We start from the raw sequence: 15,701 nt of genomic DNA on the forward strand, positions 1-15,701 counted from the left end.
CTGACAGAACCACAGGCACATAGACACAGGCAACAGAGCATGCACAATGTCGGCACTAGTACAGTGTATATCCACCTTTCGCAGCAATGCAGGCTGCTATTCTCCCATGGAGACGATCGTAGAGATGCTGGATGTAGTCCTGTGGAAGGGCTTGCCATGCCATTTCCACCTGGCGCCTCAGCTGGACCAGCGTTCGTGCTGGACGTGCAGACCGCGTGAGACGACGCTTCATCCAGTCCCAAACATGCTCAATGGGGGACAGATCCGGAGATCTTGCTGGCCAGGGTAGTTGACTTACACCTTCTAGAGCACGTTGGGTGGCACGGGATACATGCGGACGTGCATTGTCCTGTTGGAACAGCAAGTTCCCTTGCCGGTCTAGGAATGGTAGAACGATGGGTTCGATGACGGTTTGGATGTACCGTGCACTATTCAGTGTCCCCTCGACGATCACCAGTGGTGTACGGCCAGTGTAGGAGATGGCTCCCCACACCATGATGCCGGGTGTTGGCCCTGTGTGCCTCGGTCGTATGCAGTCCTGATTGTGGCGCTCACCTGCACGGCGCCAAACACGCATACGACCATCATTGGCACCAAGGCAGAAGCGACTCTCATCGCTGAAGACGACACGTCTCCATTCGTCCCTCCATTCACGCCTGTCGCGACACCACTGGAGGCGGGCTGCACGATGTTGGGGCGTGAGCGGAAGACGGCCTAACGGTGTGCGGGACCGTAGCCCAGCTTCATGGAGACGGTTGCGAATGGTCCTCGCCGATACCCCAGGAGCAACAGTGTCCCTAATTTGCTGGGAAGTGGCGGTGCGGTCCCCTACGGCACTGCGTAGGATCCTACGGTCTTGGCGTGCATCTGTGCGTCGCTGCGGTCCGGTCCCAGGGCGACGGGCACGTGCACCTTCCGCCGACCACTGGCGACAACATCGATGTACTGTGGAGACCTCACGCCCCACGTGTTGAGCAATTCGGCGGTACGTCCACCCGGCCTCCCGCATGCCCACTATACGCCCTCGCTCAAAGTCCGTCAACTGCACATACGGTTCACGTCCACGCTGTCGCGGCATGCTACCAGTGTTAAAGACTGCGATGGAGCTCCGTATGCCACGGCAAACTGGCTGACACTGACGGCGGCGGTGCACAAATGCTGCGCAGCTAGCGCCATTCGACGGCCAACACCGCGGTTCCTGGTGTGTCCGCTGTGCCGTGCGTGTGATCATTGCTTGTACAGCCCTCTCGCAGTGTCCGGAGCAAGTATGGTGGGTCTGACACACCGGTGTCAATGTGTTCTTTTTTCCATTTCCAGGAGTGTATTTCAGTCCAGTTTGGTACATATGGTAGCTACAGTCTGGAATGAAATACTGCTGGGATGAGAACTGCCAGTCTCTTATTGGGGTGAGCGTGATAACGTGGAGAGAGAAGGAAGGAAGGATGAGGAGGTGGACTGTGTCAGGGGGAACGACGAGATAGGCACAGATAGGTGGAGCAGGCGATGGACAGAGATAGAGGAGGGGGAAATGAAGAGAGGAGGCATACAGAGTAAGGAAAGAGGAGGAGATGGACAGAGACATGCGGAGGAATAAATAGGCAGAGAGATGGGGGAGGGAATAAATAGGCAGAGAGATGGGGGAGGAAGAGATGAACAGACAGAGGCACAGGAGGAAAGGGACAGAGAAAGAGGAGGATCTAAACAAGGTTAAGGGGGAGGAGAAGATTAAGAGATGAAGTGGACGAGGAGATTAACTGGTGAAGACGGAGGTGGAATTAAAGGGGATTGAGGAAGTGGACAAACAGAGGAGAAGGAATAGGGGGAGAAAGGGATGGACAGAGGGGGAAGGAGCAGATGGTCTCAAGCAGGAGGAGCAGGTTCACAGAGAGAGTGGTGGGAGGAGATGGACTGAAAGTGGGGGGAGGAGGAGTTTGACTAATAGAAGATCGGAGTAAATACATGCCCGGGCTACACTGGGCACTCGTCACCACAAAGGGATAGAATGATGAATGATAGCTTTATATGTAAAAGAATATAGAAGCAAAACTGTAGTATGATGTGTGATGTATGGAAGCAACTAATTTCTACTGGGGTAAACAGATTAAAGATAATTGTTGGAAAGAGTGGCCACATTCTCCATTCTCCACATTTCCCGGTGAATAGTGAGGCCATTTATCCCTGTCGGGAACAATGTCGGAATTAGTGGTTCGCAGATAAAAATATCAAAAAATGTTCAAATGTGTGTGAAATCTTATGGGACTTAACTGCTAAGGTCATCAGTCCCTATGCTTACATACTGCTTAACCTAAAATCACTCTTCGTTTACGTGAGGTCACATTACTCGTAATAATAAACTGAAGAGCCAAAGAAGCTGGTACACTTGTCTAATATCGTGTAGGCCCCCACGAGCACGTAGAAGTGACGCATCATGACGGACTCGACTAATTACTGAAGTAATGCTGGAGGGAATTGCCACATGAATTCTGTAGGGCTGCCCATAAATCCGGGGTGGAGATCTCTACTGAACAGCACGTTGCAAGGAATCCCAGATGTGCCCAATAATATTCATGTCTGGGGAGTTTGGCGGCCAGTGGTAGTGTTTAAACTCAGAGTGATCCTGGAGCCACTCTGTAGCATTTCTGGACGTGTGGGGTGCCACATTGTTCTGCTGGAATTGCCCAAGTCCGTCGGAATCCACCATGGACATGAATGAATGCACGTGATCAAGCAGGATGGTTATGTACGTGTCACCTGTCAAATTCGTATCCAGATGTATCATGGGTCCCATACCACTCCAACTATTCACAAACCCCCTACCGTTACAGAGCTTCCACCGGGTTGAACAGTCTCCTGTTGATCTGCAGTGTCCATGGATTATCTCCATACCCATACACGTCCCTCCACTAGATACAATTTGAAACGAGACTCGTCCGACCAGGCAACGTGTTTCCAGTCATCAACAGTCCAATGTTGGTGCTGACGGACCCAGGCGAGGCGTAAAGCTTTGTGACGCGCAGTCATCAAGGGATCACGATGGGCCTTCAGCTCTGAAATCCGATGTCGATAATGTTTCTTTGAATGTTTCGCATGCTGATACTCGTTGATGGCCCAGCTTAAATCTGCAGCAATATGCGGAAGGTTTGCACTGACGTTGAACAATTCTCTTCAGTCGTCGTTGGACCTGTATTTACAGGATGTTTGCTGGCCAAAGCGATGTCAGAGATTTGATGCTTTACCGTATTCCTGATATTCACAGTACACTCGTGAAATGGTCGTACAGGAAAATCCCCGCTTCATCTCTACCTTGGAGATTCTGTGCCCCATTACTCGTGTGCAGACTATAACACCACGTTCAAACTCACTTAAATCTTGATAACCTGCCATCGCAGCAGCAGTAACCGATCTAGCAACTTCACCAGAGGCTTGTTGTCTTATATAGGCGTTGCCGACCGAAGCGCCGTATTCTGCCTGTTTACATATCTATGTATTTGAACACGCATGCCTATACGAGTTTCTTTGGCGCTTAAGTGTATAGATGACTTACCTTACAATGAAAGGAACGTCTATTCACATCTTAAAGTCTATGTGATTAAAGTGGTGCACCACAACAACTTATTCTATAAAAAAAAATACCAAGTACTTGAAAAGGAAATTATGTATGTAGCTACTGTTATTAGTCCCTTCTTATTGTTCTTTCCTTTCCAAGTGCTCCTTTTTCGAAGAATGTGGATCATAAAATTATTATTTAACAGATCTGTTGACAGTAAGTGTTCACATTAGCAAATGCATTTTATTTTATTTTATAAAACCAATGCTGCAACATAGCTGGAAACCAGATATCAAATGAGATAAGCAACTATTTACAAAGCAAAGCATAAAAACCTCATTCAATAGCCATGTGGCATTTCGTAAGTCAGTAGAAATTCTCTCAACTCTCGTAGAAAGACACTTGTCATAATCAGGTGTACAGATGTAAGAATATTTCCCATCAATTCATAAGCATTTCAGTAAGTAGCACAAAGTACGAGCTCCAAAGTGTAATCATATGTTTCCAAGTAATGAGTGTTGTATTTGCGATGCTTTCTACAAAGGAATGTCAATAGCGAGGTTAATGGCCTCTTTTTTCTCCACCTAATGGCTTCTTCTCCAGGTGACTGATGCAGTTGGGCATCCACAACACATTACATCAAGGTCGCTTAGCTTTCTCACCGAAATATTTATGACAGCAGTTCGTGCTACAGTGACACTCATATAAAAAAATTTCATAGATTGAAAAATTACAGTAGAAATGCGTAGAAACGAAATCTCATGAATAGCAGTGTTGTGATACATTCACGCATGGACACAACACTTAACTCTAAAAGTACGATTCTTGGTTTCCAACATCCCTTTTCACAAATCAGAGTCCCTAACCACTACTCATTATTCCTTACCTTATTACACATATACATATTCGTCGACACTTCTTCAATATTTCATCATAATAAATACATAGCTTAATCAAATTCCTCATAAAGCATTAGCTTATTGGTCACAAACATACATCAACAGCATAATACACATCGTCATCGTAATAATATCATAACACCTCAGTCAAATCTCAAGAACGTCGTAGCTTTCTGCAATAATTTCAAAACCTAAAAAATTCTCTGCTCATTTCAGTAGTGTCATCTAACTCAAACGTACTTTAAAAATCATGATCCCATACCAAATACATCATTCAAAGCTCTCATAGTATCACCATGGTTCCGAAAAAATATTAACAGTTCACAAAGTACAGACAAAATACAATTTCATAGGTGTGAAGTTATCCAACTGTGTAATTGCGGAAACATGTCACTGACGTAGTAAAAAAAATGTTTGCCTCTCTCAGTTAATTGATCAGATAACTGTGTAATTCTGTGTTACAGAAATGTGGTACCGATGTGTAAAGTTGTATAAGCAAATACCATATTAGCTAGGGCTCCTAGTGCTCGTCACACTTAGTACACAAAGTAGATGTGTACCCCATGAGGATTAATGTAATTATACCTTCACGTGTTACAGATTACAGCAATGGAATGAAATATATCACGGAAAACCTTTGTATCTGTAATTCAAAAATCTTTAAAAATAAATGTTTTAAGTACAAAATTAATTACTCAAATACGTGTACTGTAGCGCTAAATTGTGCGTCTTGTTGTAAGATAACCTCTGTCATTACTGAAGGGTAAAAAATGTGCAAAGTGTCGTAATTATCGTCATCCGTAAGCAAAGTTCTGTAGAAGTCAATGTACTTACTTCGTAATAAACAAAGTGAAATGCTATGCGTATAGATATCATAGTTATTACGTACATTACCGTGATCAAGAAAGTACTATACTGTAACGTATTGTTGTGCTACGAAAAAGGCTGTCTCATTGTAGCTATACCACAAAAGTTACTACTAAAACATGTTTTACTTTCCAGAAGTGTTCAGAAAATCTGTGCAGATATAAAACAGATTCAGCGCAAAAGCAATAATATAAATTGTGTCACTCATTAGTAGCGTCGTGATATAATCGTGTAGCTGCTAAATAAACTAACCACTGTGTTATCTGGTATCTCTCAGAAAGTACTACAAATCCAGAATGTATTTTCAAGTAAACCAAAATGTTGCATTAAAATCTCATTAGCAGTACCGCTATATGTTCTAAGTATGTGAGCCTTATGGTCATTACGTAATTGTGCAACTAACAAGCAAGAATGTACACACACAACAACACTTTGTCGTCAGTTCACTATAACAATGCATTCGTAACTACTATCTAAATATGTATGTTCCCTAGGTTCTATACTGGATAGTTAACTTCAAAACATAGTTGCATGTTCACAGTTTCTAAATGTGACAAAGCGTACTAGTAACGTGAAGTGAAAAATTTTATGGCAGAGACTAAGTTAAAAAGCAGATTATCTCTCAATAAACGGTTTTACATTTGAAATGTGGTGCAATCTTTTACCCTTTCTAGTGCGCAGAGTTCCAACTTCATAGCAATTATCATGATGTATACGTCGGTAAGGAATGCTAAAATTTTTCTTAAGGTTAGAGTCTATGTTATTTTTCTCTGAGCCAGCCGGCGCACGTGGCTGCCTGCGGTGCGAGTGATTGTCTGTCTCTTTGTTGGCGCGCGTCGTTATTAGGATTAGGCGGTCTAACTTCTACAAATTCACCTTGTCGGGAGGACCCTGCCCCGTTTGAATCCCACCAGTTCTGATTAAATTCTAGTCTGTTGTTAAGATTATATCGTCTGTCGTCAATTTTTTTCTTGTCGGTCACGTCGCTGAGAATTTCTCCATGAGTCATAACTGCGCACTGAACTGTTGCATCTGAAGTTATTCTGTCTCCCTTGATAATAATTATGTTGGTTCCCATAATGTCTGTTTCTCTGAGTCTCTGCCATAGTCATTACCGCGGAGAGGTGATCTTTCCCTGTAATTATTACTACTCTGCCAACGGTTGTCATACGGGTGGTGTCTGTTTTGGTCAAGATTTGCGTTGTAAGAATAGCCTTGTCGTGTCCAGTTATTATTTCTGTCATCGCGGAATTGTGTCGGATGTGACCTGTAATTGTTGTGTTCCTGTTTTCGCGTCCCGCGGTCGTCAGTGTAAGTTTCCAATTCTTGTAACAGTCCCTGAAAAGGTTCAATGTCGTCTTTGCAACGTCCTGCCAAAATAATATGTCGTAAATGTTCAGGCAATTTGATTAAGCAAATGCGGATGAGTTCTGAGGGGCTGTATGGGTTTGACATACTGATTCTTATGCAACATGTCTTCAAAATATTTCTCAAGACTGGAAAATTCAGATTGTTGGAAATGTTTCATCATTATGATGCTATGTTTTACTCGGTCTTGTGTAGCTTAAGACCAATATGCTGAGAGGAAGGCATCATAAAATTCTCCTTCACTGTGACAATCGTGAATGACCGATCGCATTCTTACAGCTGGTTCATTCTCTAAATAGCCACACATAAATTCTAATCTGTGATCTAATGACCAGTTGGGAGGAAAACAATGAGAGAATTGATGAAACCACGCTTGTGGATGTATGTCGTTGCCGGAATTCTTAAATGTTTTGAATTTACGTGTAATAATAAACAGCTTATAATCAAAATCATCATGTCGGCGAGTTGCATGTCGGTCATTGTTACGTCGTTTCGGCGGTTCCATCTCAAAATTCGGTATACCTTGCCAATTTCTTTCATAATTTCCGAAGTGCCCTGTGTTATTATTTTGTGGTTGTTCCGTATTTCTGTGTCCCTCTCCCTGTATTGGAGCGTGAGTGTCCTCTGAAGTATGTAATTCTTGTATTACCTGTGTCAACTGATTTTATACTTCTCGGATTTTTGTTTATTACTGTGTATTGATTTGATTCTGATTTTGTTTGAATTTTCTAATTTGTTCATACTCTTCAGTGTCAGTGAAGGCTACAGGTGTTGTCATTCAGATCATCTACCTTTGTAGATAAGTTAGTGAACTAATCTGAAAGTGCGGCTACTTTCTCCGATAGTGAAATTATTTCCTCTGTATGTTTTTCTGAACCAAGTTTCAGAGTGTCCATTTGTGTTGAAATCGTATCTACTGTGTCCTTTAAGTTTTCCTGAGTTTTTGCAATTTGCGTAAACGAGTCGGTAGATACAACTGAGTCAATTTTAGCTTGCAAGGTGTCGTGATTTTCATGAACAATAGTTTGCAGTTCTTTTATGGCTGCTTCGTGATTCAGTAATGCATTTTCATGACGCGAAAAAATAGGTTGGAAATGCTCACAAATTTGTGTTTTTACGTCATTACTGACTTTTTGACATTTCGATTCGATTTTAAGTAACTCAGCAGTTAAACCTTCACGTGTTTGTTCAAACGTGGTGTCTAACTTTTGAAGATTTTGTTCCATTGTGTCTAACTTCTGCTGTGTTTGTCTCTGATTTTGTTTCATTTGTTGCATTAATTGTAATAATAATGTATTAGTGACTGGAATCTGTTCCTCTATGCTTTTCGGCAGTGCATATGCACCGGCAACATTCACATTTTGACAAGCAGAAAATGTGTCTTGACTTATTTGAGAAAACGGTGAGGGCCCAAAACCTGAATCTATAGTATTTGCAAGATTGTGTCCCGTCATTTCGGATTCCTGAGGCGAGCTGTTGCCGACCGATCGATTGATAATGCTTCCTGTTCACTAATTGTTTCACTGTCTACACCATTATTTTCCGTCCGCTCCATTTCCCTATGCATAATTACCAAATTACTACGTTGAATGTCTGTTAATTCATTACACGTTGGTGCTGATAAGCTACAATCGTCGTCACTATCATTTCTCAATTTACTTTGGAGCCTATTGTTGTTTTTCACACGCCATAATTATCACGTATTGCACACGGTAACAAGAAAAGCACAATTTGAAGAGCAAAAACAAGAAAACACATTAGCATAGCACCGAAAATAATATCTCGTTAATTGCAAGCGCTGTTTTACTGTACAACAATGAAAAACTATAACTACAAAGGAAATTCTCTCTATAATTACGCGCTAGCAATAAACAATAGCTACACTAATTACACAAACTACAAGAAAAAATCAGAAGATTCCAGTGAGGTATCCTCGGCTAAGAGTCGACATATGAAACATCCCCTTAGAAAAATTAATGAATTACTGTGCTGATAAACCTCTTACATTATTTGATTTTCAAACAGCTGAGCAGAACTGAACGTACTCAGACATTTCCCTCTTTACCTATTCTGATCAACACTAAACTGACACACAATATTTCTAGCGCAACGCAATCTGACTTTCAAAAATCCCTACAAAAGAATGGCCCTGACTAACAATAACCTATACCTTTCATGAATCACTTACCTCACAAAAATCTTCGTTACTCGAACTACTGCAATACAGCGAGCGCCACTACTGCCAGCTAAATAAAAGATTCTAACCACTGAAGGCACTAACTACTGATAGGCATAGTTAGCAAATGAAAGATTTTGATAGCGAACAAACAATGAATTTACCTTAATAATGTTCAAAAGTCATCATTCATATATACACTCCTGGAAATTGAAATAAGAACACCGTGAATTCATTGTCCCAGGAAGGGGAAACTTTATTGACACATTCCTGGGGTCAGATACATCACATGATCACACTGACAGAACCACAGGCACATAGCCACAGGCAACAGAGCATGCATAATGTCGGCACTAGTACAGTGTATATCCACCTTTCGCAGCAATGCAGGCTGCTTTTCTCCCATGGAGACGATCGTAGAGATGCTGGATGTAGTCCTGTGGAACGGCTTGCCACGCCATTTCCACCTGGCGCCTCAGTTGGACTAGCGTTCGTGCTGGACGTGCAGACCGCATGAGACGACGCTTCATCCAGTCCCAAACATGCTCATTGGGGGACAGATCCGGAGATCTTGCTGGCCAGGGTAGTTGACTTACACCTTCTAGAGCACGTTGGGTGGCACGGGATACATGCGGACGTGCATTGTCCTGTTGGAACAGCAAGTTCCCTTGCCGGTCTAGGAATGGTAGAACGATGGGTTCGATGACGGTTTGGATGTACCGTGCACTATTCAGTGTCCCCTCGACGATCACCAGTGGTGTACGGCCAGTGTAGGAGATGGCTCCCCACAGCATGATGCCGGGTGTTGGCCCTGTGTGCCTCGGTCGTATGCAGTCCTGATTGTGGCGCTCACCTGCACGGCGCCAAACACGCATACGACCATCATTGGCACCAAGGCAGAAGCGACTCTCATCGCTGAAGACGACACGTCTCCATTCGTCCCTCCATTCACGCCTGTCGCGACACCACTGGAGGCGGGCTGCACGATGTTGGGGCGTGAGCGGAAGACGGCCTAACGGTGTGCGGGACCGTAGCCCAGCTTCATGGAGACGGTTGCGAATGGTCCTCGCCGATACCCCAGGAGCAACAGTGTCCCTAATTTGCTGGGAAGTGGCGGTGCGGTCCCCTACGGCACTGCGTAGGATCCTACGGTCTTGGCGTGCATCCGTGCGTCGCTGCGGTCCGGTCCCAGGTCGACGGGCACGTGCACCTTCCGCCGACCACTGGCGACAACATCGGTGTACTGTGGAGACCTCACGCCCCACGTGTTGAGCAATTCGGCGGTACGTCCACCCGGCCTCCCGCATGCCCACTATACGCCTTCGCTCAAAGTCCGTCAACTGCACATACGGTTCACGTCCACGCTGTCGCGGCATGCTACCAGTGTTAAAGACTGCGATGGAGCTCCGTATGCCACGGTAAACTGGCTGACACTGACGGCGGCGGTGCACAAATGCTGCGCAGCTAGCGCCATTCGACGGCCAACACCGCGGTTCCTGGTGTGTCCGCTGTGCCGTGCGTGTGATCATTGCTTGTACAGCCCTCTCGCAGTGTCCGGAGCAAGTATGGTGGGTCTGACACACCGGTGTCAATGTGTTCTTTTTTCCATTTCCAGGAGTATATATATATATATATATATATATATATATATATATATATATATATTTCATGATATCCAATATTACAAATTTACTCTTTCTGATGGACACACGTCCAGATCGTCCACTCTCAAAATTCTGCCATCTCTCTCCCCACATCCACCACTGCTGGCAGCTCACCTCCAACTGCGCAACGCTACGCGCTGATCACATCCAACTGCCCAACACTACAATAGACAATATTCCAACAATGTTAACCAGCCACAGACTGCACACAGTACAGTCAGTGATTTTCATACAGAGCGCTACGTGGCGTTACCAACATAAAAATCTAAACAGCCTACTTACAACAGTTTAGACAAGAAGAGAATACAAGCTTTCGAAATGTGGTACTACAGAAGAAATCTGAAGATTAGATGGGTAGATCACGTAGGTAATGAGGAAGTTCTGAATAGTATTGGAGAGAAGAGGAATTTGTGGCACAACTTGACTAGAAGAAGAAATCGGGTGGTAGGACACGTTCTGAGGCATCAAGTTCATTACTGGAGGGAAATGTGGGGGTAAAAATTGTAGAGGGGTCCTGAGAAGTGAATGCAGTAAGCAGATACGGAAAGATATAGGATGCAGTAGGTTTTCGGAGATGAGGAAAATGTTCAAATGTGTGGCAATTGCTAAGGGACCAAACTGCTGAAGTCATCGGCCCTTAGACTTACACACTACTTAAACTAATTTATGCTAAGAACAACACACACACCCATGCCCGAGGGAGGCCCGAACCTCCGGTGGGAGGGGCCGCGCAATCCGTGACATGGGGCCTCAAAGCACGCAGCCAGAGAGGAAGAGGCTCGCACAAGATAGAGTAGCATGGAAAGCTGCTTCAAACCAGTCTTCGAACTGATGACCACAACAAAATGCACCACCTTATGACCGAAAATTAGAAACGTTTTTACTAAAAAATAATGGAACACGGTTCCACTGTGTGGTGGTGTGTATTAGGATTAGTGTGACCTGTGGCTGCTGTTTTCTATGTTTCAGCAGAGGACAAGGAGCGAGCTGAGAATGGCGTGGCGAACGCAGACGTCGACGCGGAGACGCCGTTCGAGGTCGCTGTCGCCCTCACAGGTCAGTAGGGCGGACCGAGTTTCGTTCCAAGTGTAACTGTTTATCTTGCTCATTCTGTCACCTAATACCCTGCTTTAAACGGAACAAAACAAACCCAACCAGTCACTTCTTTTCTGTTTAATATAGGGGAACTGGGGGCGGAACGGGTTACTTAATGTTTAACTATTTCTATAAAATAAGGGAAGTCAAGGGAACACTTCTTAAAGTGATAAAAAACACCTTTTATGTAACTTAATGTACCTTATTTTAAAATCACTTAAAACAATACATTTTGCATTTTTTACAATTTTTCAGTCTTGCATATTTCCCGTTCCGCCCCACCCACGGGCCAGAATGGGATAAGGGTATTTTTTTGTTAAATTATTGCATAAACGTTGAATTTGAATTACGAATATCGTATTAAACTATGACAAAATGTTGTATAACAGGCAGCTCAGACTAAGGAATGTGTAATTTAAACAATTAAAATGTCATTCTTCAAAATAACAAAATATTTTAATGTCATTCTGAAAAATGTACAATGCTTAATAGCCACCAAATCACTAACTACTAGCCCTTTCAACAACAGTCACAAATCAGTATTTCCTCTTCGTCTTCACTGTCTATGCCAGAACATGAATTGTGTGCCCACTCTGGCATGCGACCCAGCCCTCATTAGAAACGGAGTAGAATTCCCAACAGTAGAGATACTCAGCATCCTCTCTCTCTGATTCTCTCTTGCCCATCATCTTCTTCCTTTTCTTTTTCTTAAGGTCTTTGATGTCGTCTGCTTTTTTTGTTGGTGTACAGTTTGATATTTTTGCCTTAAGTTGCATTGCACCTGACGTCTCTGTCCTGACATTGTTCATATCTGTGCACCCTCCTCCTTTCTGTAGGCCTACTTTGCGTGCGACAGCATTCTGCAGTTCCTTCTTATAAGGAGAATCTGTTAATACGACGGTTTTTCCTTTTCGTCTTGTAGTCCGCCGAGTATTTTGACAGATTAGTGGGATTGGAATGACAGCCTCGGGCGATATCTGGAAAGCTGAGTTGTTCGGCGAACATAGCTGGTTGGGAGAGTCTGGCATCCATGAATATCCAGGCAGGGTTTGCTTTCTACTTGCAACAAAATAGGATGGGGCAGAACGGGACACTATCCCATTCTGCCCCGTCCCGTTCCGCCCCAAGTGCACTTCTGAGGTTAACAACTTTTATGGAGTGTAATAACTGCCGTATTTAAACGCATTAAATAACTAATGTATAACAAATCATATGCACTTTAAGGGAATGTGTCATTTTAGGGTATACAATTAACAATTAACAGCTTACCTGGCGTTGAAATTCACCAAACGTTAGAACAACGCAAGCGGTAACGTGACGGACAACAAATCACTGCCGGCCGTAGTGGCCGAGCGGTTCTAGGCGCTACAGTCTGGAACCGCGCGACCGCTACGGTCGGAGGTTCGAATCCTGCCTCGGGCATGGATGTGTGTGATGTCCGCAGGTTAGTTAGGTTTAAGTAGTTCTAAGTTCTAGGGGACTGATGATCTTAGAAGTTAAGTCCCATAGTGCTCAGAGCCATTTGAACCATTTGAACAATTCACTTAAATCTCGCAGTTCAAACTAGATCAGAATGGCTGCCCTCACTTCCCTTCTATACCAAGAAATACTTACAGACCCATACTACAGGTTGCAACACCGTCCAGTCTAGAAAAGAGCAATTTCCCATTATGCGCCGCTAGCCCGTTCTGCCCCGAGTTCCCCTACAGGGTGGTCAGAAGTTGAGGAACTATCTTTCTACAACAGAAACAAATGGACAAAAAAAATTTAAAGTCAAATAGTACGAGATGGAGTCCTGAAGAAGTCTGCAAGACTATGTTACGAAAATGAGGGCTACTGTGGAAGCCGCCATGTTGGGTGCAAGTAGAAAGGGGTACATGTGACAACTAAAACGTAGACAATTACACAAGAAAAACGATGGTTCTTTTTGCTTTAGGATAGCTTTAGTCATTCTCGAATTGCGCCGTATTGTATAAAGAACAAGGCAGATACTGGTGGTAACACGCAAAGCCTACAGGATGTGCCCGACGTGTTATCCAGTACGTTGTAACGTCGTTGTTACCCATTTCATCAATTCCGCATGGGCTTTAACCAGAACATGTACCGCAACGCATGAACAAGTGTGAACAATCTGATCCCTTGGATCTGTACCGTGTAAATAACTGTTTTCACATTCCCTCCCCTTGTCCCCACCTTCATAGATAGAAATCTGGTGGGCTTAAATGTGGGGAACGTGGCGGTCGCCCTACGGGACCTGTGCGTCCTACCCATCTCTGAGGAAAGTTGAAATCTGGGCACAGTTGCAAAACTGGTTGTGAGGCGAGATGCCAACGCGCTGAAAATAGGACATGATCCCTCTCCAAACAGCAGCTATGGAAGCACATCTTCCTCTAACAAATGCCGATAACAGTTAGTGTACCCCAAATGAAGAAGGGCCCAACAATACGAGAACCCCATATTCCACACTGAACTGTCACTTTCGATGCGCCAACAACATTCGATTTATTCAGCAAGTGAGAGATGACACCTGACCAGTATCTATGCTTCTGTTTGTCACTTCTTTATCATACAAATCTGATTCTTCCGTAAATGCTACACTCTAAGACAAAAAGAAAAGAATGACGCACCACGAAGGAAGTACACGAATGGGACCGAAATCGATAGACGTGATGTACACGTACCGACCAGCAAATGATTACAGGCAGTTATTTGATTTTGCGTTGATTGATAGTTATTGGATATCCTCCTGAGGATATCATGCCAACTTCTGCCCAGTTGTCGCGTTATAGAGTTGTTAAATGTCCTTCTGACAGATATCGTGCCAGATTCTGTCCAAGTGACGCGATAGATCGTTAAAATCTCAGTGATTGGAGAGCCCTGGCCATAATGCTCTAAGCGTTCTCAACTGAGGGAAGATCTGGCGACCTTGCTGGCCAAGGTAGGGTTTGACAAGCACGAAGATAAGCAGTAGAAATTCTCGCTGTGTGTGAACGGATATTATCTGTTGAAATATATGCCCAGGATGGCTTGCCATTGCCGGCCTGGGTGGCCGAGCGGTTCTAGACGCTACAGTCTGGAAACCTCGCGACCGCTACGGTCGCAGGTTCGAATTCTGCCTTTAAATCGGCCGCGGTCCGGTAGTATACGTCGGACCCGCGTGTCGCCACTATCAGTGATTGCAGACCGAGCGCCGCCACACGGCAGGTCTAGAGAGACTTCCTAGCACTCGCCCCAGTTGTACAGCCGACTTTGCTAGCGATGGTTCACTGACAAATTACGCTCTCATTTGCCGAGACGATAGTTAGCATAGCCTTCAGCTACATCATTTGCTACGACCTAGCAAGGCGCCATTAGCAATTGCTATTTATCTTGTGATGCATGTACCGTCAGACCGATGCTCACCAATTATGGATTAAAGTTAAGTATTCCAGAAGCTACGTACCTTTTTTGCTAGTATAATTACTTTTCCTGTTCCAGACCTCACGCCAGCCTGCGTGAGCTTAAACGCGTGCCCTTCGGCCTCCCGTCCTTGTGGATTGGCTGTCGTGCCAGTCCACAAAAGTGACGAGCTCCGTTTCGGACTGAGCCCTGATGAGCAGCGAATGTCTGGGAAAGCCACAGACAGCGGTGGGATACCAACCTGACCATTGGCCGCCGTATGACCCGATATCTTGGGGTGATGCTCTGGGGTGTAGTTTCATTTCACAGCAAAATCCTTTACACCACAGTGGAATGTCAACGACATTCTACGCCCCGTTTTTGTTGCCCTTCGAGGCAAGCTGTCCTCGGCCTACATTTCAGCAAGATAAAACACGCCCATCACACGACGAAAGTTTCTACTGCTTGTCCTTGTGCTTGCCAAACCATACCTTGACCCGCAATGTCGCCGGATCTCTCCGCACTTGAGAACGTTTGGAGCATTAAGAGCAGGGCCCTCCAACCGGCTCGGGATTTTGACGGTCTAACGCGCCAGTTGGACAGAACTTGGCATGATATTCGTTCAGAACCTTATCCGACAACTCTATCAATCAGTGCCAAGCCGGATAACTGATTCCATAAGGGTAGACGTGGGTCAACGCATTATT

General features: G+C 44.5%; 1 protein-coding gene across 1 annotated transcript in view; it reads left to right on the forward strand.

Moving 5' to 3' along the window:
* LOC126214887 (synaptic vesicle glycoprotein 2A-like) overlaps window positions 1–15,701 on the forward strand; it is a 177,042-nt gene that overhangs the window by 76,980 nt on the left and 84,361 nt on the right. The window contains exon 2 of the mRNA XM_049941532.1: window positions 11,491–11,577. Coding sequence (XP_049797489.1) covers window positions 11,491–11,577 — 87 coding nt within the window. The remainder of the gene's footprint in view (window positions 1–11,490; window positions 11,578–15,701) is intronic.

Source organism: Schistocerca nitens, chromosome 12 (assembly GCF_023898315.1).
Source record: "Schistocerca nitens isolate TAMUIC-IGC-003100 chromosome 12, iqSchNite1.1, whole genome shotgun sequence".
NCBI lineage: Eukaryota > Metazoa > Arthropoda > Insecta > Orthoptera > Acrididae > Schistocerca > Schistocerca nitens.